The sequence below is a fragment of the Macaca thibetana genome, chromosome 1, assembly GCF_024542745.1.
Source record: "Macaca thibetana thibetana isolate TM-01 chromosome 1, ASM2454274v1, whole genome shotgun sequence".
In the NCBI taxonomy this organism is placed as follows: domain Eukaryota; kingdom Metazoa; phylum Chordata; class Mammalia; order Primates; family Cercopithecidae; genus Macaca; species Macaca thibetana.
In genome coordinates, this window is record NC_065578.1 from 66,586,731 (window position 1) to 66,611,160 (window position 24,430).

Below are 24,430 nucleotides of genomic sequence, written 5' to 3' on the forward strand. Positions count from 1 at the left end.
ATAATAATCAAATACTTTGAACAACTCTGTGCCCACAAATTTGATAATCTAGATGAAATGGACCAATTCATTGAAAGACACAATCTGCCAAAACTAACACAAGAGGAAATAGACAATTTGAATAGGTCTATACCTATTAATGAAATTGAATCAATAATGAATAACCTTCCAAAGCAGAAGGAACTAGCCTCAGATGAGTTCACTGGTGAATTCTACCATATGTTTAAGGAAAAGAAATCATACTAATTATCTACAATCTCTTCCAGGAGATAAAGCCAGAGAAAACACTTCCAAACTCATTCTATTAGGCCAAATACCAAAACCAAAAATATTACAAGAAAAAAAAAATGGCAGGCCAGTATCTCACATGAACACAGATGCAAAAATCCTCAACAAAATATTAGCAAATCAAATCCAACAATATATGAAAAAAAATTATCCTCCATGACCAGTGTAGTGGGATTTACTCCAGGTATGCAAATCTGGTTCAATATTTAAAAATCAGTTAATGTGACTGAGCATGGTGGCTCATGCCTATAATCCCAGCACCTTAGGGGGCCGAGATGGGAGGATCGCGTGAGCCCAGGAGTTTGAGACCAGTCTGGGCAACATAGCAAGACCTTGTCACTACTTTTTTTTAAATTAAAAAAAAAGAAAAAATCAAATAATGCAATTCATTATATAACAGGCTAAAGAAGAAAATCAGATGATCATATCAATAGATGCAGAAAAGGCATTTGACAAAAGCCAACATGCATTCATGATTAAAAACTTTTGGCAAACTAGGAAGAGAAGGGAATTTCATCTACTTGATAAAAAAAAATCTGCAAAAGCCCTACAGTTAATATCATATTTAATGATGAGAAACTGGAAGTTTTTCCACTAAGATAAGGAACAAACCAAGGATATACCCTCTCACCCACTGTATTGGTGAAACAATAGACAAATAAATCAATGATATAGAATAGATAATCAAGAAATAGGCCCACATAATTATATTCAAGTGATCTTTACAAATGAACAATGGTAATACAATGGAGCAAAGACAGTCTTTTCAGCAAATGGTGCTGGAACAACTGGATATATATATGCAAAAATAAGTGAATCGTAGACCTTAACTCTTCACAATAAATTAACTCAAAGTGCATCATAGACTTAACTATAAAATGAAAAACTATATAACTTTCAGAAGATAACATAGGAGGAAATGTAGATGACATTGGGTATGGCAATGACTTTTTAGATACAAGACCAAAGACATGATCTATGAAAGAAAGAATTGGTATGCTGAACTTCATTAGAATTAAAAATGTCTGCTCTGTGATAGACACTATCGAGAGAGTGAGAAGACACAGACTACAGAAAATATTTGCAGAAGACATACTTTATAAAGCACTGTTATCCAAAATATACAAAGAACACTTAAAATTTAACAATAAGAAAAGGGACAACCAATCAAAAATGAGCAAAAGATGCAATTGATACCTCGCCAAAGAAGATGGCAAATAAGCATGTAAAATGATGACCAACATCATATGTTATTAGACAATTGCAAATTAAAGCAACAATGAGGTATCACTATACACCTACTAGAATGGCTAAAATCTAAAACACTGAGAACACAAAATGCTGGCAAGGATGTGGAGTAACAAAAACTCTCATTCAATGCTAATGGGCATGCCAATGGAAGAGCCACTTTGGAGAAATTGGCAGTTTCTTACAAAACTGAACATACTCTTACCATATGATCTAGCAATCACACTCTTTGGTACTTACCCAAAAGAGCTCAAAATGTATATCCACACAAAAACCTGCACATGAATGTTTACATGGTTTTGTCTACAATTGCCAAAACTTGGGGGAAAAAAAACCAAGATATTATTCAGTAGGTGAATAGATAAATAAATGGTGGTCCTTGTAGATAATTAAATATTACTTGGTGGTAAAAACAAATGAGTTCTCAAACCACAAAAAGATTTGGAGTACCCCTAAATGCATGTAACAAAGTGAAAGAAGCCAATCTGAAAAGGCTACATACCGGCTGTCCGCGGTGGCTCACGCCTGTAATCCCAGCACTTTGGGAGGCTGAGATGGGCGGATCATGAGGTCAGGAGATCGAGACCATCCTGGCTAACATGGTGAAATCCCATCTCTACAAAAAATTAACCGGGCGTGGTGGTGGGCGCCTATAGTCCCAGCTACTCGGGAGGCTGAGGCAGGAGAACGGCATGAACCCGGGAGGCGGAGCTTGCAGTGAGCTGAGATCTCCCCACTGCACTCCAGTCTGGGGGACAGAGCGAGACTCCGTCCCCCCGCAAAAAAAAAAAAAAAAAAAAAAAAAAAAAAAAAAAAAAAGAGGCTACATACTGTATGATTCCAGATATATGATGTTGTGGAAAAGGCAGAACTATAGATAAAGGATTTAGTGGTTGCCAAGGGTGGAGGAAGGGAGAGATGAATAAATGAAGCATAGAGGACTTTTAGGGCAGTGAAACCACTCTGTATGATACTATAATAGTGAATACATGTTATTATACATTTGCCTAAACCCATAGAATGTACAACATCAAGAATAAACCCTAATGTAAATGATGGACTTTGGTGATAATGATGTGTCAATGTAGGTTCATCGATTGTAACAAATGTTCCACTTTGATACAGGATTTTGATATTAGGAGAGGCTGTGCATATGTAGGGACAGAGGTATATGGGATATCTCTATACCTTCTGCTCAATTCTGTTTAGAACCTAAAACTGTTTCTAAAAAATAAAGTCTATTTTTCAAAAGTCTCAGTCAAAAAAGAAAACTACAGAATGATCAAGTAGGGTTGATCCCAAGAATACAAGGATGGGTCAATATCAGAAAAATGTATCCATGTAATTTATCACATTAGAACTGAAAGAGAGAAAAAAAAAAAGGGTATGTTTTTACCAGATGTAAAAAAAAAAAAAAAAAGTTAAAAAAACTTTAATAAATAAAAGTATTTCATAAAAATAAAAACTCTGAAAACTATGAATAAAAGAAAACTTTTTAGCATTTTAAAGACTTTCTACCAAAAACATGCAGCATACATGATCTCAAGAAAACGATATAGGCACGTTCTCTTGAAAACTTGCAATAAGATAGGAACCAAAAAAGGAAATAAGGAATTTAATTCAAAGATTGTAAAGAGGATATGTTTTAAGTGTGTTGCTAATAAAATTATTTACATGAAACATTCAGCAAGGGTAGCAGACAATTTATTAGTTTAGTAGGTTTGCCAGAATAACGCACACAGATTAGCAGTAGAAAAAGTAGTGGAAAATAAAATGCCATTTAAAGAGCAAACCAAAAGTATTGGCCAGGTGTGGTGGCTCATACCTGTAATCCCAGCACTTTGGGAGCCAAGGTGGATGGATCACTTGAGGTCGGGAGTTCAAGACCAGCCTGGCCAACATGGTGAAACCCCGTCTCACTGAAAATACAAAACTCAGCCAGGCGTGGTGGTGAATGCCTATAATCCCAGCTACAGGGGAGGCTGAGGCAGGACAATCGCTGGAATCCAGGAGGCAGAGGTTGCAGTGAGCCAAGATCACACCACTGCACTCCAGCCTGGGTGACAGAGTGAGATGGTCTCAAAAAAAAAAAAAAAAAAAAAAAGGCCAGGCACAGTGGCTCATGGCTGTAATCCTAGCATTTTGGGAGGCCGGGGCAGGTGGATCACCTGAGGTCAGGAGTTCAAGACCAGCTTGGCCAACATGGTGAAACCTCGTCTCTACTAAAATACAAAAATTAGACGGGCATGATGGCAGGTGCCTGTAATCCCAGCTACTCAGGAGGCTGAGGCAGGAGAATCGCTTGAACCCAGGAGACACTAGTTCCAGTAAGCCGAGATCACGCCACTGCACTCCAGCCTGGACAGCTGAGCGAGACTCCATCTCAAAAAAAACAAAAAAAAGTATAAAGGGTCTAGGAATTAACCTAACAAAGAACACATAGAAACTTTAAGGTGAAATTTTTAAAACTCCATTAAATGATATAGAAGATGACTCTGACAAACAGATGCTAAAAGCTATACGGAAGTATAAAGTTTCATGAATATCTAAGACCATTTTGAAAAAAAGAAGAGCGCCGGGCATGGTGACTCACACCTGTATTCCCAGCACTTTGAAAGGCTGAGGCAGATGAATCACTTGAGTCAGGAGTTGGAGACCAGCCTGGCCAACATGGTGAAACCCCATCTCTACTAAAAATACAAACAATTAGCCAGGCATGGTGGCACACGCTTGTAATCCCAGCTACTTGGGAGGCTGAGGCAGGAGAATCGCTTGAACCCCAGAGGCAGAGGTTGCAGTGAGCCAAGATTGCACCACTGCATGCCAACCTAGGCAACAGAGGGAGACTCTGTCTCAAAATAAATAAATAAACAAAATAAAGAAGAGCAAAAAGGAAAGGACTTCGCTGACTAAATAGTCAGACATTACAAAGCCTGGTAACATGAACACTATTTTCTGGTAAAGTGGTCAACCCAGACACAGACCCATGATTATGTGAAACTTGGTATATGACAGGGATGAGATGCCAAATGTGATGACATAGGGAAAAATTGACTCACCAGGTGGAAAAGTAGTAAAATTTATTCTCCCCCATAAAAAAAAACCCCTTTTGTTGGATTTGAATTTAAAAACCTAAATGTGAAAGGTAAAACAAAACCAATAGGAGAAAATGTAGTTGAGTATCTTCATGACCCTAGAATAGAAGGATTTCATAAATAAGATGTAAAGTACACAAGCCATGGATAAATTTACCAAGATCAAAGTAGCTATATATGTGTCATTAAGTTATCAGAGAGTTGACAGGCTAGGGTAAGATACTGTTGAAAACTGGTAAGTTAAGACTAAAATCTAGAATACAAAAAGCTGTCTACAAATCAGAGAGAATGAAGGAAACCCAATGGAAATGAGTGAAGTATATGAATTGGCAGTTCACAGAAGGAGAAAGTCAAATAACTAGTAATATATGAAAAGAAACTCAGCTTCATAAGAAATCAGAAAAATGGCGGGGTGCGAAGGCCCACACCTGTAATCCCAGCACTTTGGGAGCCCGAGGCAGGTGGATCACCTGAGGTCAGGAGTTTGAGACCAGCCTGGCCAATATGGTGAAACCCCATCTCTACTAAAAATACAAAATTAGTCGGGTGTGGTGGCACACACCTGTAGTCCCAGCTACTCGGGAGGCTGAGACAGGAGAATTGCTTGAACCTGGGAGGCGGAGGCCACAGTGAGCTGAGATGGTGCCACTGCACTCCAGCCTGGGCAAGATAGAGCAAGACTCCATCTCAAAAAAAAAAAAAAAATTCAGAAAAATGAAAATAAAACCACAATTAAATACCACGTTATATATACCAGATTGATAAAAATTAGAAAATCAGAAAATATTGGTGGAGAAATGAGAGCTTTCATGCTTTTCTTGCTGGAATGTCAACTGGCTATTTTAGAGATAAATCTGGCAGTATTTTGTAAAACAATATGTGAATTTGCTCTATAATCAAGCAATTCTATGCATATATATCCAGAAACACAGAAACATTCTTGCACAGGCACACAAGAGAATATGCAAGAGAATATTCATTGCATCCTTGTTTGTGTTTGCAAACACTCCAAAAGAACTTCCTGCTTGTCACTCAAATATTGGACAAGTAAAGGGTTTAGGTAGCAGTCTGAAAAAATGAGTCGGATTTACATAATAGCAAGCAGGATGTTTATGTCGCAGAAACATAATGTTGAGTGAAAAAAAGAAAAAGCATTAGATTTATCTCCCAATACATTTCATGAAAATTCAACACATATGCACAAAATAACACTAAATTTCAAGGATAGGAATTTGTCTAAAGAAATATATGAAAGATGGATTAGAAAGATGCCTAATATATTCACAAAGATTAGGCACCTTTGAGGCTATAGAAATAGAAAAAGGAATGGAGCCAGGCATGTTGGCTCATGCCTGTAATCCAAGCACTTTGAGAGGTTGAGGCAGGAGGATCACTTGAGCCCAGGAGTTTGAGATCAGCCTGGGCAATGTAGCAAAACCTTGTCTCTCTCTAACAAAAAAAATTAAAAATTAGCTGTGTGTAGTGACATGCACTTGTGATCCCAGCTACTCAGAAGGCTAAGGTGGGAGGATCACTTGAATCTGGGAAGTCAAGGCTGCAGTGATCTGTGCTTATGCCACTGCACTCCAGCCTGGGTGACAGAGCAAGACCCTGTCTCAAGAAAAAAAAAAAAAGAAGAAAAAGAGAGAGAGAGAAAAAAAAAGAAGGAAGGAAGGAAGGAAGGAAGGAAGGAAGGAAGAGAGAGAGGGAGGGAGGGAGGGAGGGAGGGAGGGAGGGGAGGAAAGGGAGGAAGGGGAGGAAAAGAAAAAAGAAAAGAGAGAGAAAGGAATGGAAGATGAAGGGGAAAATAATTGTGCACATGACATTTTATATAATGTTTGAACAAGCTGATGTTAGTCCTCCATGAACTGAGAAATGGAATGAACTTAAATCTGTGACTCCAAAGTCTTTAAAAGTAAGTAGATATTCTTCCAAAAACTTCGTTGGGATCAACTGGCTTTTTTTGTTGTTGTTTAAACCTTTATCCCTCCTCTTTTTTAATTTTGTTTCTCCTCTTTCTGCCCGATAAAGGGTTGCTGGCTCCTCACCAGGTCTCTGCAAACTCAGAGAGCATGGACAGCATTCTGGTGACTTGGCAGCCTCCCAGGAAAGATCTCTCTGCTGTTCAGGAGTACGTGGTGGAATGGAGACAGCTCCATCCAGGGGATGACACACAGATCCCTCTAAACTGGCTGCGGAGTCCCCCCTACAATGTGTCTGCTCTGATTTCAGGTACCTAATTGTTCACCTTCCTTCCGGAAGGTTACTAAGTTCACATTTGTTTGGGGAAACTGCAGGGAACAGCCAGAACCCTGCCTTCAATTACAGGTGGCTAGATGATAAGAGAGACCGATGACCTAGAGTCCATCCAGCAGCACTTCAGAATACTCCACTGTAGACATAAATGACCAACTGGTTGACTAAAAACTCTATTATTTATGGAAAATCCATATCCCTAGCACAATGCCGAAGAAGATGAATGAATAATTGAACCAAACAAGTATGGCTGAGAGCTAAGTTAACTGGCCAGTGTAATAGACACCTTTGTTTATCATAGCACACTGCATGATAATACATGATGCCATCCTTAACTGTGTGGGGAATTCATTTATTTAATAACTCTCAAAGCAATCATTTTCAGTAAGAGTCGGTATGGTCCTTGTATAAATGAGGAAACCAGGAAATCCTTCATTCCCAATTTTGCTACTTACTGTGTAGTAATAAATTCAGAATTATCTATATGACAATTGGTATTTCTAATCCTCAGTTTCCTAATCTGTCAGTGGTAGAATCAAGTGAGAGGACGCATTTGAAAATACATTAAAATGATTGGGCAGAACTTAGTTAATGTCATTGTTAAGCATAAATTCAGCACTGAATTGAATCAGTGGTTTAAAGTTCTGGCTCTGCAGCCATACTACCTGGGTTTGAGTCTTGGCTCTGTCTGTGTGATCTAGGGCAAGTTCCTTAACCCCTTTGTGCCTCAGTTTCCTCATCTGAAAAATTAGGATAATAATATTACCTACCTCGTTGGGTTATTGTGAAGACTAGCTGAATTACTTCATGGAAAACGTTTTGAACAGTGCCTAATACATTTTAAGGGCTCAGTAATTTAGCTCTCATCAATATTACTATTATTACATGAGACAGAGCGAATATTTTAAGGTTTTCAAGCTCTAAATCCTATAATGTCTCTATAACAATCATTACACCTGTCTAGGAGGATATACACACCCTGCTTAAGGTGACAAGATTTATACAAATGAAATAAATATCACACTGCATGATTATACATGAGTCCATCCTTAACTGCATACTCTTTAACAGTCTTGCTGCTCAGAGTTCTAACAGGTTAATTTTTCATCACTACCCTTAAATAGAATGCTGCCTACATAACCCAGTAAGCATCCAAAGGAAGATGACCGAGTTATTAGGAGCTTGGAACTTCTAATCTGGAAACCATTTAGCCTGGAAAAGAGAATTCTAGATGGGCATGGGAATGGGACGGCTTGATGGCTGTTGCTGGTTTTGACTTTACACACACAAGAGTATGTTTTCCTTTGTTGCTCTGGGGAGAAAAACTAAAGTCCTGTGTGGAAATTATAAAAGAAGTAGCTATCAGCTCAATTTTGAAAAAGAAGTTTCCTGCCTTTGATGGTCTCTAATGGGACAATCGATTACCTCTCAAGGTAGTATGTTCCCTGTCCCTAGAGTTGTTGCAGTAGAACCAGTTTTCTTTCAGGGCTGTTATGCCCATCAAATCAGGTGAAAGTGAACAGAAAAAGCATTTACCAAACTTGAAGCTGCTATGAAATTGTAAACATTATTATAAGCTGTATTAGGACTTATCCCTGTGGGATAGTTTGAACTATATGGCAAGAGAGATGTTTTCCATACTTAGTGAAATAAGTGTCTTTATGCACTTTAGAAATAATATTCATTTGAATAAAATCAATATACTAGGCTGGGCACGGTGGCTCACGCTTGTAATTCCAACACTTTGGGAAGCGGAGGTGGGCAGATCCCCTCAGGTCAGGAGTTCGAGACCAGCCTGGCCAACATGGCGAAACCCCATCTCTACTACAAATACAAAAATTAGTTGGGCGTGGTGGTGGGCGCCTGGAATCCCAGCTACTCAGGAGGTTAAGGCAGAATAATTGCTTGAACCCGGGAAATGGAGATTGCAGTGAGCCGAGATTATGCCATTGCACTCCAGCCTAGGTGACAGAGTGAGACTCCATCAAAAAAAAAAAATCCATATACTAATGAATAAAATGACTTTATTAAAGTTGTTCTCCTGCTTGGAAACACTTGGTTAGGTATTAATTTGTGTTGATGTTACAGTCTGGAAATAAACACTTAAATATTATTTTAACAATTCATGGTTATTATTAATTCAAAATGGCCCCCCCAGTCAGTAAAATCACTCACTGTTACTGATTTTCACCAGCCTTTTCCCAGCATCTGGCTGGGGCAGATTTGGGCATTTTGGAGTGGGCCAGAATACAGCCCAGCTCTTGATTTATAGGTTGGTGGAGGCTAGGCTAGAGACTAGTGCTGTCCTGTCTGGGTGAAAATGCTTCTGACCATATAGAGCCACTCCTTTTACAAATACATAACATCATGGTGTCTAGAAAACCTTCCCTGCGCCTAGAGTTGTTGGGGGCCCTCTTCCACCCTCTTTTGCCTTCTTCCTCGTTACCACTCATTTAATGTTTGCCTTCTCCCACACTTACGAGGTGAAATTAGCTTTCTGCAGAAAAACCACCGAAGTGATGGTTTATAAACATGGGGGCAGGGACTTTGCTGAAGGGTACTAGGTATGTATGTATGTATGTGAGTGGGGGGAAATGAGTCTGGAAATTGCAGCCAGACTCTAGAAAGGAAATAAGTCTTAGGAGTATGGGCTTCATCCACTGAAGGTTTTGAGGTGGGGAGCAGATATTGTTAGGGAGTATTCATACAAGAATCAGCCAGTAAAATAGGAGTTCTTGAGGCCAGAACTGGGGAACAAGCTTGCTACGAGGGCTCTACTCTTGGTGGAAAGGGAAATGTCAGCTGAGTTCCGGAGCCACTGTCTTCTCTCCTCCACTAAAGGTGAGCCATTCACAAAAATAAACTACAGCTTCTAATGCAGCAGTTTTCAAGGCCTCTGTCCTGAATTCACATTTTGGATGGCAAAATACAAGGGAACTGTCTGCCTAATGAGCTTATCTGGAACTCCCATGCCTCCATAAGGCAGTGGTTGGTTGGCCCCTTTCATGACTAGGGGCAGAACAGCTAGGCACTGGGGCCTGAAAGCTACTCACTGGCCCCTCCCACATGAAATATGATTTCATATTCCATGTTGCCCTTTGGGCTTCTTGGTGTCAATCCCACCCATGAGGAGTCTTTGGATTACCATACTAAGCTGACTGTGTCCTTTTCTCCACTTCACTTAGTTCATGAACTCAAATTGGAATTTAACCATGGCATGTGTTCTGATCTTGTCATGGTCTCTTCTGACAGCACTGGTTGTGCAACTGAGTTTTATGTGCTATTTGCTGGAATATTTAATGGGCAATGGATTTTCATATAAAACACACATAATTTAATAAACTATTCTATGATATAAAATTATTCTTCCTGAAAAAAAAAAAAGTTAAACCCTAATCAACTGTCAGCGTAGGGGACCCTGGCTACCTATCGGCTGGGCATTAATCAATACTGGAGAGGGTCCTTACTTTGCCTCCCTGATACTATAGTTACCTAGTAGGAGTTATCTCTTTTGCCTTTAAATGTTCATTTGAAATATAAAAGTATATCAGGAGAGGTATCTATGAAAGGGGCCTTCGTTCACAAGCAGTAGAAATCTGAGATTCATGGAAACAAGGAATTCTGGCGGGGAAGAAAGACTTGCCAATAGGCTTCATGACTGACAGAAAATTGAAAGTGTGGTGGTTTAAAAGCCAGGAAGGAGCATTAACAATTCCCAAGTACCTTTTAAATCTTCCAGGCTGGGAAGCAACTGAAATCTAACTGGAACATAGAGGGAGAGGAGATGGGGTAACAAGGGGTTGGATTGCACCCAGAGCACCCTGGTTAGTTATGCCTCAGTGTATCATCTGCCCTGTCAGATCTTGGTAAGCATTACGGAATTAGAAAAGCCATTCAGGTTCTATGCCTGCAAAATTCCAGCCTCACTTTCCTGTAAACTGCAAATGTTTTATTTGTAGAAATCAAAAGGTTTTTTTTTCTTGAAGGTAAGTTGTTTGGTTTGTTTCAAAAGCAGTCGGGGGTGTGTGTGTGTGTGTGTGTATGTGTGTGTGGGGGGTTATATTTAAATCTGTGTTGGAACTCAAATAGCTTTTGTCTCCTTCTTAATCATGGTGATATCGTTTGTTTATATGGAAAGAAACTCAGGTTCGTTGGTTAGTTGGTTGATCTCATCCTTTGAAGTTGGGAGCAGTCACTTCCAGAAGCCAACGTCATGGCAAATCAGATGCTGAGAATTTGTAACATAGGTCATCAGTCCAGACTGTGCTTGAACCATCTTTAAACTAGGAAAAGGCAAGAAACACCTTGAAAGCATTTGTATCAGATAATAAAAAGGCTGCCTTTAGTGACTCACCAGTAATGGCACGGCTGTTAAGGGAATTCCCTTTTCCTTGCAGAGAACATAAAACCCTACACCTGTTATGAAATCCGTGTGTATGCACTCTCAGAGGATCAAGGAGGATGTAGCTCCATCCTGGGTAACTCTAAGCACAAAGGTGAGTCTTGGAACCTTTTGCCAAATTTTGCTTTAATGATTTGGATTTGGAGGGTGACAAAAGCCTCCTGTGCCCTACTTTACAGCACCACTGAGTGGTCCCCATATTAATGCCATCACAGAGGAAAAGGGGAGCATTTTAATTTCATGGAACAGCATTCCAGTCCAGGAGCAAATGGGCTGCCTCCTCCATTACAGGATATACTGGAAGGAACGGGACTCCAACTCCCAGCCTCAGCTCTGTGGTATGTGTGAGAACCAAATGCAGTGAGTGGGGCCTTCTTGTTTGGATGTCAGGAAAACACAAGGAGGTATGCGTGCATATCTACACACATGTGCTAGCACAATGCCTGGCACATAGTAAGTACTCCATAAATACTTGTAAAGTTAACTGAATGAATAATTAGAAAAGACATGTAAACACACAAACAGAAAGTTATTGAATATGCGTTATGTGCCAAGCAAATTGCTAAGGATACAGAAATGAAGTAAATGGACTATTGACTTATTTGTTTTTTTTTGAGACAATGCCTCACTCCATTGCCCAGGCTGAGTGCAGTGGTGCAATCACAGCTCACTGCAGCCTTGACCTCCCTGGGCTCAAGCAATCCTTCTGCCTCAGCCTCCTAAGTAGTGGGAACTACAGGTACATGCCACCATGTCCAGCTAATTTTTAATTTTTTTTTGTAGAGACAGAGCCTCCCTGTGTTGTCCAGGCTGGTCTACCAACTCCTGGGCTCAAGCAATTTGCCTACCTCGGCCTCCCAAAGTGCTGGGATTACAGGCGTGGGCCATAGCGCCCTGCCAATCCTGTATAGGCTTTGAGGTTCACAAGAAATGCATTTGGAGAACTTTTAAATCCCAACATTTGCAATTACTATTATAGCATATTATTTTCTTCTTAAAATGGATAAAATATGATGCAGTTTAAGTAACACTTTATGGCCCAAAATTATTCTATAAGTATAAAGCTAAAGCAATTAAAATAAACTCTAGCTAGAGTGTTGTCTCAAATGATGTCATGGATCACTCATTCATGTATAGTTCCAAGTCACTTGCCACACTTGATGTTCCAATCTTTGATTTATTCGGAGTTTTTGTTTTTCTTGACTTGACCTTCTCTCTATTTTGTAAGAAGCTAGCTTTCAGGAACATTTATCATAAAGAAGGAACATTTGTATTTCTTTATGAGAGTTAGTAGGTCCAAGAAGAATGCAACAAAGCCACCCTGAGATGCAGCTGCCAGAGAGCTGCCTGCAGGGGTGATTTTCACCTGGGAAGCTTGAGGAGTTGTTCTTCTCTCTTGACTTTAAGAGGTCCACAGTGTGACTTTAAAAGCTGGTTAATTTTTATTATATAAATAATACTAAAACATAAAAATAGAAAGACATAAAAAGAAAATTCATCTTCCCTTCACACTTAGGCTGTTAACAGTCCCTTGTGTATTCCTCCAGAAAAAAAACAATTGATGCATATACAAGAAAATAGTTGAGATCTTTTTCAGTATTCTGATCTACACCTTGCTTTTACCTCTCAAAAATACATGCTAGAGACCCTTCTACATCTGTCTATGTGAACTTACGTCATTCTTTTTTATCAGCTCTGTAGTGTGCCATCATAAGGGCTTATGGTCATTTGTTGAATGAATTCACCATTGATAAACAGAACATATCACTGATCAGAACTTCTTCCCCCGGACTTGTCCCAGAGTAAGTCCATTCTGAAATGCACCCCAAGAGGTAAGGAATCAATTGATCTCTTCTGGAGGCATCTGGAATTCCTCATGTGAAATTTGCCCCCCAAATAACTTTCCTTTTGGCAGAGTTTAAACTGAGATACCTGTTTGCAACCACGAAGATCAACATGGTCTGTTGATTCTTTTATTATTATTATTATTTATTATTATTATTTTTTTTGATACAGAGTCTTGCTCTGTTGCCTAGGCTAGAGTGCAATGGCATGATCTCAGCTCACTGCAACCTCTACCTCCCGGGTTCAAGTGATTCTCCTGCCTCAGCCTCCTGAGTAGCTGGGATTACAGACATGCACCACCATGCCCTGCTAATTTTTGTATTTTTAGTAGAGGAGGGGTTTCACCATGTTGGCCAGGCTGGTCTTGAACGCCTAACCTCTGGTGATCCACCTGCCTTGGCCTCCCACAGTGCTGAGATTACAGGTGTAAGCCACTGAGCCCAACCTCTTTTTTTTTTTTTTTAACAGTAAGCCATCTACTTTAATAGTAAAAGTCTCTTGAGTCTGTTAATTCTTAACACTGCTCTTGTGGATGTTGAAGAAAATGCCTTCCTTATTTTGTCATAAATCTGATGACTCTAAAGCCTGCATAAGGGTATTTAAAAATAAGCTAAAAGGGGAGGGAGAGTGCAGATTCACAGTCCTATTTTATACTAGTTTAGGTTAAATTTCCATTTAATTCAGTAAGTATCTGTTGATGGATAAGACCTAGTCCCTATCTTCGACAAGCTCACAGTCTATAAGGGAGATAGAAAAGTACACAGAAGGAGGCTGGGCATGGTGGCTCACGCCTGTAATCACAGCACTTTGGGAGGCCCAGGTGGGCAGATCGTTTGAGCCCAATAGGTCAAGACCAGCCTGGGCAACAGGGTGAAACCCTGTCTCTACCAAAATTACAAAAAATTAGCCAGGCATGATGGTGTGCACTTGCAGTCCCAGCTACTCGGGAGGCTGAGGTGTGAGGATCACTGAGCGGCAGAGGTTGCAGTAAGCTGAAATCGCACCACTGCATTCCAGCCTGGGCGACAGAGCTGGACTCTGTCTCAAAGAGTGAAAAAAAAAAAAAAGGAAAAGTACACAAAAGAGATGTAACTGTCACAATCAAGGACTGACAACTACCTATTGCATTTGGCAACCAGAAATCATTGGTGAATTCACAAGGGCACTTTCTAGAGAGTGGTAGGAGGTAGTAGGTTAAGGAGGAGGGAGAAGGGAGAAAGGCAAAGCAGGAAGGTGTTCTGCTTTGAGGGCCCCATCTTACGGGTGTTTCAGCACCATTGACCAGGCAGCAGTATTAACGGCACATGTGGAGCACAGTAAGGGCAAAAAATGAGGGACCTGCCTTGGCAGAGGAGGTAAGGTGTAGAGCCAGGGAGGCGCCCAGGTATCTGGATTGTAGTGAGTTATATGGGTGGCTCTGTGCACAGCCACTTCTCTGGAAGCTTGTCCATATTGCCATGTGCACCAGTAGAGCCATGGCCAACACATTTTTCTACTAGAGAACACATTATACTTTGCTACTACCTAGTAGTCTTTGCCAACAGTCTCTAAGCATCTTAAGGGAAGAAGCCATGGCAATTTGCTCAGCATTATCTCCTCATGCCTAGAATATAGCCAGACACATGGTAGGTGCTTCATAAAAATAAACAGCTGAATACCACTCTACCCTTTGTTAAATCCAATGTAGATCGTTAGACAAAAACTTGTTTCCAGTAGCAGTGCAGCTGTTTTGTCTAGTACCACTTGACCTTCCTATCTAAAGCCTTTCCAATGACTGGCAACTATCACATCTTCCTACACTGGTGCCTTTATCATTGAACCACCCTGAGTCTAAGTTTTCAGACCACCAAGGATTGAATGGCCTCTTTTATCTCTGCCAGAGATCACAGCCCAGAGGGAGCAGGACCAGTATTTCCTGCTTGACTTCTCAACTTCTTTCTCCTATTATACCACTCAGCCTATTTTGCCAACCAAACTGCTGACACTATCATCCTCCTCACTGCCTCTTCCCATGGAGTTTCTATTTTTGTTCTTCTAATATGTGTGCATATGTGTGTGTGTGTGCGGATAAACTTTATTGGCCCAGCAACCCATACAAATCCCTTCCCTTCTGTTCCAATGTCTCATTTCACTCCCAGAGTTAAGGATGCCCTCACACAGTTGGACAGTTGATTCCCTGACGCTTGCTGATGTTTTGCTACAACAGGAGGAACAGAAGGTCCCTCTAAAATTAATTTTTTAATCCCCTACTTCAGGACTAGAGAAAGGGCTTTTTGAGCTCATTCATATAGCTTAAGTCTATGCAAACAATTTCACCAGGCTAGAGGAGACTTGAGCATTTTCCACAAGGACTTTTCTCAACAGGATGTAAAATATACAAATTCTCTGATAGTCATGGTGAATAAATTATCTGCATGGGCTTCAACCCCTTTGGGTGGAGTAGAGGTAATATTATAGGACTTCATCTTGCTGATTACCCATAGTAAGCAGGGATGGGATAATGGAAGGGGTCTCTTTTCCCCATTAGATAGTGGACTCTTTGAGGCAGATTCTATGCTTTTGTATTGTCAGTGCCTTCTCCAGTGTAGGCACTCATATTTATGACTGTTGAAATAAATCCAGCATGCAAGACATCTCTGACTTGCCCTGGAGTTTGTGAGCCAGTATATGTTGAGGTTGCAGTGAGCCGAGATTGTGCCATTGCACTCCAGCCTGGGTGACAGAGCGAGACTCTGTCTTAAAAAAAAAAAAAAAAAAAAACTATTAAAATTTGTCTCAGTATTTTTTTTTTTTTTTTTTTTTTTTAGTTGACACAGGCTACTTCTACCAAAGTGCTGGCCTTGACTCTGCCATCCTCCCCAGCTTTTGAAAAGTCACTCCAAAATCCACACCCAACAGGCCACTGGAGAAGATTGTCTGTTTACTAAAGGCTACCCACACTCATGTTTCTTAGATTAAAAAAACAACATCAGTGCTTGTTTACTCAATGTGTTTACTCAAAACACAAAATCTTCCCTACAGAGAAAACTGCAGGGGTGTTGAGAACATCAAGGCACTGGTAATCTAGGTTTACAGTTGCCAAATAAATCTAATCTAAGTATTGTTGCTCTAGTTTTTAATGATTTTATGTCATACTGAAGAAGATCCTCATATTATACCCTATAAGCTCAGGGCCCAGAGCCTACAAATGGAAAAGTGCAAAATCAAAGTTTAAAAGTGTTAAGTGAGGCCAGGTGCTGTGGCTCATGCCTATAATTCCAGCACTTTGGGAGGCTGAGGTGGGCAGATCACGAGGTCAGGAGTTTGAGACCAGCCTGACCAGCATGGTGAAACCCCATCCCTACTAAAAATACAAAACTTAGCCAGGCATGGTGGCACATGCCTATAATCCCAGTTACTCAGGAGGCTGAGGCTGAAGAATTGCTTGAACCCAGGAGGTGGAGGTTGCAGTGAGCCATGATTGTGTCACTGTACTCTAGCCTGGGTGGCAGAGCGAGATTCTGTCTCAAAAAAAAAAAATGTTAAGTGAATGTCTGTTTCATTAATTGTTAAACTTACATAGGCCAGGTGTGTGGGCTCATGCCTGTAATCCCAGCACTTTGGGAGGCTGAGGTGGGCAGATCACTTGAGGCCAGGATTTTAAGATCAGCCTGGCCAACATGGTGAAACCCCATCTCTACTAAAAATACAAAAATTAGCCAGGCATGTTGGCACACACCTGTAGTCCCAACTACTCGGGAGACTGAGGCAGGAGAATTGCTTGAACCTAGGAGGCAGAGGTTACAGTGAGCCGAGATCATGCCACTGCACTCTAGCCTGGGTGACAGAGCAAGACTCCATCTCAAAAAAATACAAAATACAAAATTTCATAACTGGCCGGACGCAGTGGCTCACACTTGTAATCCAGCATTTTGGGAGACTGAGGCAGGCAGATTACTTGAGGCCAGGAGTTTGAGACCAGCCTGGCCAACATGGTGAAACCCCATCACTACTAAAAATACAAAAATTAGCTGGATATGGTGGCACACACCTGTTGTCCGAGCTACTTGGGGAGCTGAGGCAGGAGAATTGCTTGAACCCAGGAGGCGGAGGTTGCAGTGAGCTGAGATCGTGTCACTGCTCTCCAGCCTGGCAACAGAGAGTGACCCTGTCTCAAAAAAAAAAAAAAAAAAAAAAAAAAAAAAAAAAAAAAAAAAGGTTCCATAGCCTTGAAAACAATTTGTACATTTAACATTTCACCTCCAGAACTCCCAAATAAGCCTGATAAATACTAGAAATATTATCATCATTGGAAATAAAGGGAGTTAACTACAGCTAAATATTTTCAAAAGCAAAACAACAAAAATTTATTCAAAAGATTTTACCACAAAACACAAAAAAGATAAAAGAAAATCAGAAAAAGAAAGTAAAAATAAAAATTTTACTACAAAAAAACTAATTTGTTTGATATGCTGTGGAGTGAGATATCCATAAATGACAATGTCTAGGGCCTCTTAAGGTATTAAGTACTGAGGAATTTGGACTATTTTAAAATAGCAAAATGCTTTTTCCTTCCAAATTAAATGAAGCAGTAAAGAGTAAAAATGAGTAGAAGCCTACATTAAAAGCCATATCCTTTAATACGTGCCTTTCTTCATCTTTATCTTCCTTTCAGAAATTCCCTACAGAGTCTCCCAAAATTCACATCCAATAAACAGCCTGCAGCCCCGAGTGACATATGTCCTGTGGATGACAGCTTTGACAGCTGCTGGCGAAAGTTCCCAAGGAAATGAGAGGGAATTTTGTCTGCAAGGTGAGAGACAATGTTAAGGATAATGAATCCACCCTGGATTCTTGCACAGGCACGCACTTCTATTACATTTGGTATAGAGATAACCAGATTTTCTTTAATTCACCAATAACTTTCTTGCTGTCACTTTACACTTGTTGTTTCTCCTAAATAGAATGCTTTACCACTCTACTATCTTCTTGGAGACAGTGTCTACTCATGTTTCAAAATTCATCAGGAATGCTTCCTCCTTCAGGAAGCCTTCCCAAATGCTCCTTACATAATGCACTTACATTTAATTCCTACTCAAAACTCTGAATCCACTAGGCAAGGACTGATATCTGTTTACCTCTGTCTTCAAGGCCTAGCATGGTGCCCAGCACACAGTACTTGCTTACTAAGTATCTGTTCCACAAATGATGAGAATTACATCAACAATAATAATAGCAGCTATTGCATATACAACAGTCATTCTGTTAAGCACTTTGCATACTACATTAATTTGCTAGGGCTGCTGCAACGAATCACCACAAACTGAGTTGCCTAATCAACAGAAATCTATTGTCTCACAGTTTTAGAGTCTAGAAGTCCAAGATCAAGGTGTCAGCAGGGTTGATTCCTTCGGAGGACTATGAGAGAGAATCTATTCCAGGCCTCTCTCCTCTTTTCCAGTAATTTGCAGGCAGTCATTAATATTACTTGGCTTGTAGGTCTCTGCTTTCATCTGGCATTCTCCATGTGTCCAAATTATCTCCTTCTTATAAGGACACCAGTCATATTGGATTAGGGGCCCACTCTACTCCAGTATGACCTCATCTTAACTAATCATATATGCAATGATCCTAATTTCAAATGAGGTCACATTCTCAGGCTGGGGGTTTAGGACTTCAACATATAAATTTGAGGATCACACAGTTCAACCTATAACACATACTTTTGCTAATATTTCCTTACCAAAATTACATGGTTATACCTACTTCATCCTACCAGACACTCAATATGAAATGAATTTTTAAAACTGAAGGATTATCATGCCTTTTTTTAAGTGAGGGGACTAAGGTACAAAAAGATTACCCAAGGTCACGGAAGTGGTCAGTGGCAGAACTACAAATCAAACTCAGATTTGAGTTGCTTAAATTAAGTTAAATTTGAGTCTGATGAGTAAGTGACCCAGCTAGCATGGGCTTCCCTCCACTAGCTAAGTTACACTGTTCTCTCTAGCAATGCTCATTTGCATCTGCTCTAAGCATCTTGCTTTGTGACATGAAGCATCAAGTTGATCATTCAAGAGACTTTCTTGTTCTATGCCAGGAAACTCTCCACTGGGAAATTGACAAGACTTCTTCTCATATCCTGAGCACTCCCATGAAAGTTAACTTGCAGCCGGGCATGGTGACTCGTGCCTGTAATCCCAGCACTTTGGGAGGCCGACGTGGGCGGATCACAAGGTCAGGAGATCCAGACCATCCTGGCTAACACAGTGAAACCCCATCTCTACGAAAAAAAATACAAAAAAATTAGCCGGGCGTGGTGGCGGGTGCCTGTAGTCCCAGCTACTTGGGAGGCAGGAGAATGGCGTGAACCCAGGAGGCGGAGCTTGCAGTGAGCTGAGATGGCAGCCACTGCACTCCAGCCTGGGTGACAGAGTGAGACTATGTCTCAAAAAAAAAAAAAGATCAAAAGAAAGTTAACTTGCTCGATTAATGTAGATTAAGGACTCAGACAAATATTAGCTGGGAGCGGTGGTGCACTCCTGTAATCCCAGCTACTCGGGAGGCTGAGGCAAGAGAATCGCTTGAACCCAGGAGGCAGAGGTTGCAGGGAGCTGAGATCGCACCACTGCACTCCAGCCTGGGCGACAGAGTGAGACTATGTCTCAAAAAAAAAAAAAAGATCAAAAGAAAGTTAACTTGCTCGATTAATGTAGATTAAGGACTCAGACAAAAATTAGCTGGGAGCAGTGGTGCACTCCTGTAATCCCAGCTACTCGGGAGGCTGAGGCAAGAGAATCGCTTGAACCCAGGAGGCAGAGGTTGCAGGGAGCTAAGATCGCACCACTGCACTCCAGTCTGGGTGACAGAGCGAGACTCTGTCTCAAAAATAAAATAAAATAATAAAAAAAAGGACTCAGCATCTTGCTACTGGTTTTACTCCAAACTTGCTCCATCTGCCCAGAAAGGAAAGCAGATGCTGAAGAAATGTGAGATTTGACCAAGTGTCGTGGCTCCCACCTATAATCCTAGCACGTTGGGAGGCCAAGGTGGGAGGATTGATTGAACACAGGAGTTCCACACCAGCCTGGGCAACATAACAAGACCCATCTCAATTAAAAAAGAAAGGAAGGCCAGATCCTCCTGATTGTATGGGGTAGAAAAAAGGTTGCCTCCATTAACTTCCCTATTCAGCCCTGTTGACACTTCTCATGGGCCCTAACAGGTCTCTGGCCTCTAGCTCTTCCTGCTCACTCTCCCTCCCAGCCTGTTTGTCATTCAATCAGAAGAGAAGTCTTTCTGCAAGACTCCAGATGCTGGCATTACTTCTCTCGTTGTAACTCATCAGTGGTTCCCCAAGGGCCCCTTCCAGCTAGAACTCAGACTCCATACTTGCCAGGTTCACATGGTCCTGTTTACCCATCTAGTTTGATCCTTTGCCACACACTTCAGCATTCATTATGGAGCAAGACCAGACTTCCTGTAGTTGCCTGAAAGCACTGGCTGTTCCCTCCTTCCATGACTTTGCACAGTTTTTTTTTGTTTGTTTTTGTTTTTTTCTGGTCTGGTCTTCCTTTGTTAGCTTATCCATTTAGCTGACTCCTATTCATCCTCCAACTCTACATTTTTAATTTTTTTTGAGACAGTGTCTCACTCTATTGTCCAGGTTGGAGTATAGTGGCATGATCATAGCTCACTGCAGCCTCGAAATCCTGGGCTCAAGTGATTCTCATGCCTCAGCCTCACAAGTAGTTGAGACTGTGGGCTTCTGCCACCATGCCCAGCTAATCAACTCTAAACTTTTGACATTATGCCTTTTGCAAAACCTTCCTCTGCTACTTGTGAACCAGTTTTCCATGCTGTTCTCTGCTATACCTCTCTGGACATTGCATACACCCCTGTTTTCATACATATCCCATGTGAATTAGTCCGTTCTCACACTGCTATAAGGACATACCCGAGACTGGATAATTTATAGAGGAAAGAGGTTTAATTCACAGCTCCACAGGGCTGGGGAAGCCTCAGGAAACTTATAATCATGGCAGAAGGGAAAGCAAATATGTCCTTCTTCACAAGGTGCCAGTAGAGAGAAGAATGAGAGCCAAGTAGGGGAAAGCCCCTTAGAAAACTGTCAGATTCTTGTGAGAACTCACTCACTATCACGAGAACAGCATGGAGATAACTGCCCCCACGATTGAATTACCTCCCAGAAAGTCCCTCCCACCACACGTAGGGATCATGGGAACTACAGTTCAAGATAAGATTTGGGTGGGGACACAGCCAAACCATATCATTCCACCCCTGACCCCTCCCAAATCTCATTTCCTCACATTTCAAAACACAATCACGCCTTTCCAACAGTCCCCTGAAGTCTTAGGTCATTCCAGTAATAGTCCAAAAGTCCAAGTCCAAAGTCTCATCTGAGACAAAGCAAGTCTCTTCCACCTATGAGCCTATAAAATCAAACACAAGCTAGTTACTTCCTAGATATAAAGGGGGTACAGGCATTGGGAAAATACACCCCTTCCAAATGGGAGAAATTGGCCAAAACAAAGGGGCTACAGGGCCCCATGCAAGTCCAAAAGCCAATAGGGCAATCATTAAATCTTAAAGCTCCAAAATGATCTCCTGCCCAGACCCACTTATGACTAGTGTTCCATTATTGGAATGCTAAGCATGTGGGAGTTATTTATATCCTACTGCTCAAGGTCATCACCAAGGTCAGATTTTTCACTCATGCAATAATTCAAAAAATTGCAACTTCAGGCATAATAAATAGCTTAACCCCATGTCTCACATCAGGTTATGCTGATGCAAGAGGTGGGCTCCCACAGCCTTGGGCACCTCTGCCACTATGGCTTTGCAGAGTACAGCCCCCTTCTGACTGCCTTCATGGCTGGCATTGAGTGTCTGCAGCTTTTCCAGGTGTATGGTGCAAGCTGTCAGTGGATCTACCATTCTAGGGTCTGGAGGACAGTGGCCCTCTTTTCACAGCTCCACTAGGCAGTGCCCAGTGGGGACTCTGTGTAGGGGCTTGCACCCCACATTTCTCTTCCACACTGCTGTAGCAGAGGTTCTCCATAAGGGCTCTGCTCCTGCAGCAAACTTCTGCCTGGGCATCCAGGCACTTCCATACATCCTGTGAATTCTAGGCAAAGTTCTCCAAGCCTGAATTCTTGACCTCTGTGCACCCACAGGCCCAACACCATATGGAAGCTGCCAAGACCTGGGGCTTGCACCCTATGAAGCAACAGCCTGAGCTGTATGTTGGCCCCTGTTAGCCACAGCTGGAGTGGCTGGGATGCAGAGCACCAAGTCCCAAGGCTGCACATAGAAGTGGGGGCCCTGGACCCAGCCCTGAAAACCATTTTTCCCTCCTAGGCCTCCAGGCCTGTGATGGGAGGGGCTGTCATGAAGGTTCCTGACATGCTCGGAAGACATTTTCCCCATTGTCTTGGTAATTAACATTTGGTTCCTCATTACCTATGCAAATTTCTGCTGCCAGCTTGACTTTCTCCTCAGAAAACAGGGTTTTCTTTTCTATTGCATCATCAGGCTGCAAATTTTTCAAACTTTTATGTTCTGCTTCCTCTTGAATGTTTTGCTGCTTAGAAATTTCTTCTGCCAGATATCCTAGATCATCTCTCTCAAGTTCAAAGTTCCAAAGATCTCTGGGGCAGGTACAAAATGCCACCAGTCTGTTTGCATAGCAAGAGTAGCCTTTACTCCAGTTCCCAACAAGTTCCTCATCTCCATCTGAGACCACCTCAGCCTCAATTTCATTGTTCATATCACTACCAGCATTTTGGTCAAAGCCATTCGACAAGTCTCTAGGAAGTTCCAAACTTTCCCACATCTTCCTGTCTTCTGAGCCCTCCAAGTCTCTAGGAAATTCCAAACTTTCCCACATTTTCCTGTCTTCTTTGGAGCCCTCCAAACTGTTCCAACCTCTGCCTTCATTCATTTCCAAAGCTGCTTCCACATCCTCAGGTATCTTTACAGCAGTGCCCCACTCTCTATGGTACCAATTTACTTACTATATTAGTCTGTTCTCATGCTGCTATAAGGACATACCTGAGACTGGGTAATTTATAAAGGAAAGAGGTTTAATTGACTCATAATTCAGCATGACTCGGGAGGCCTCAGGAAACTTACATCATGGTTGAAGGGAAAGCAAACACATCCTTCTTCATAAGCCAGCAGGAGAGAGAAGAATGAGAGCAAAGCAGGGGTAAAGCCCCTTATGAAACCATCAGATTCTTGCAAGAACTCCCTCATAGCATGAGAACAGTAGCATGGGGTAACTGCCCCCATGATTCAATTACCTCCCAGTGGGTCCCTCCCACCACATGTGGGGATGATGGGAATTACAATTCAAGATGAGATTTGGGTGGGCACACAGCCAAACCATATCACCATGGCATCATGGCTTATTGTTTACATGTTCACACATCTGTATCCTATACTATATTCATGACTTCTTTAGACAGCAGAGCCATGTCCTATTTATCTTTGTATCCCAGCACCTAACAGAGCCTGTTACATGGTTACTACTCAGCAAGTGCTGGATGAATTAATGGACAATTCCAGTAAGTAGTAAAATGCCGTAGTTCTTTTCATAGGAAGGAATAGGCACAATTTCAAATATTTCAAAAATTTCACAATCACCCTAGCTAGATAAAGGCTTATGCCATACTTTGCTAAAATTAATAGCTACTGTTTCTTGAGGACCTTCTATATTCAGACACACTGCCATGTGCTTTAAATATACCATCTCTGATCTTCATAACAACCAGCAAGGTACATGTCACCATTCACATTTTATAGATCAAGAAACTGAAGTCCAGGCCGGGCATGGTGGCTCACGCCTGTAATCCCAGCACTTTGGGAGGCTGAGGTGGGCAGATCATGAGGTCAGGAGTTCAAGACCTGCCTGGCCAATATGGTGAAACCCCGTCTCTACTAAAAATACAAAAATTATCCGGGGGTGGTGGCATGCGCCTGTAGTTCCGGCTACTTGGGAAGCTGACACAGGAGAATCACTTGAACCCGGGAGGCAGAGGTTGCAGTGAGCCAATATTGCACCATTGCACTCCAGCCTGGGAGACACAGTGAGACTCCATCTCAAAAAAAAAAAAGAAACTGAAGTCCACAGATTACACATCTGCTAGCAGCACAGCCAGGACTAAGACAGGGCTCCCAATTCACAACTGTGCTTTGCATTCCGTGCCTCCTTTCTTTCTGCCCCTGTGAGTGGGAGGAGCCCTGTAGGGCCAGAGCTCCTCTTAGAACCATAGAATTGGTCCCCTTAGGGTCC

General features: G+C 41.6%; 1 protein-coding gene across 1 annotated transcript in view; it reads left to right on the forward strand.

Annotated features, from left to right (window-relative positions):
* IL12RB2 (interleukin 12 receptor subunit beta 2) overlaps positions 1–24,430 on the forward strand; it is a 92,713-nt gene that overhangs the window by 57,441 nt on the left and 10,842 nt on the right. The window contains exons 10-13 of the mRNA XM_050763965.1: positions 6,663–6,863; positions 11,285–11,383; positions 11,469–11,627; positions 17,789–17,926. Coding sequence (XP_050619922.1) covers positions 6,663–6,863; positions 11,285–11,383; positions 11,469–11,627; positions 17,789–17,926 — 597 coding nt within the window. The remainder of the gene's footprint in view (positions 1–6,662; positions 6,864–11,284; positions 11,384–11,468; positions 11,628–17,788; positions 17,927–24,430) is intronic.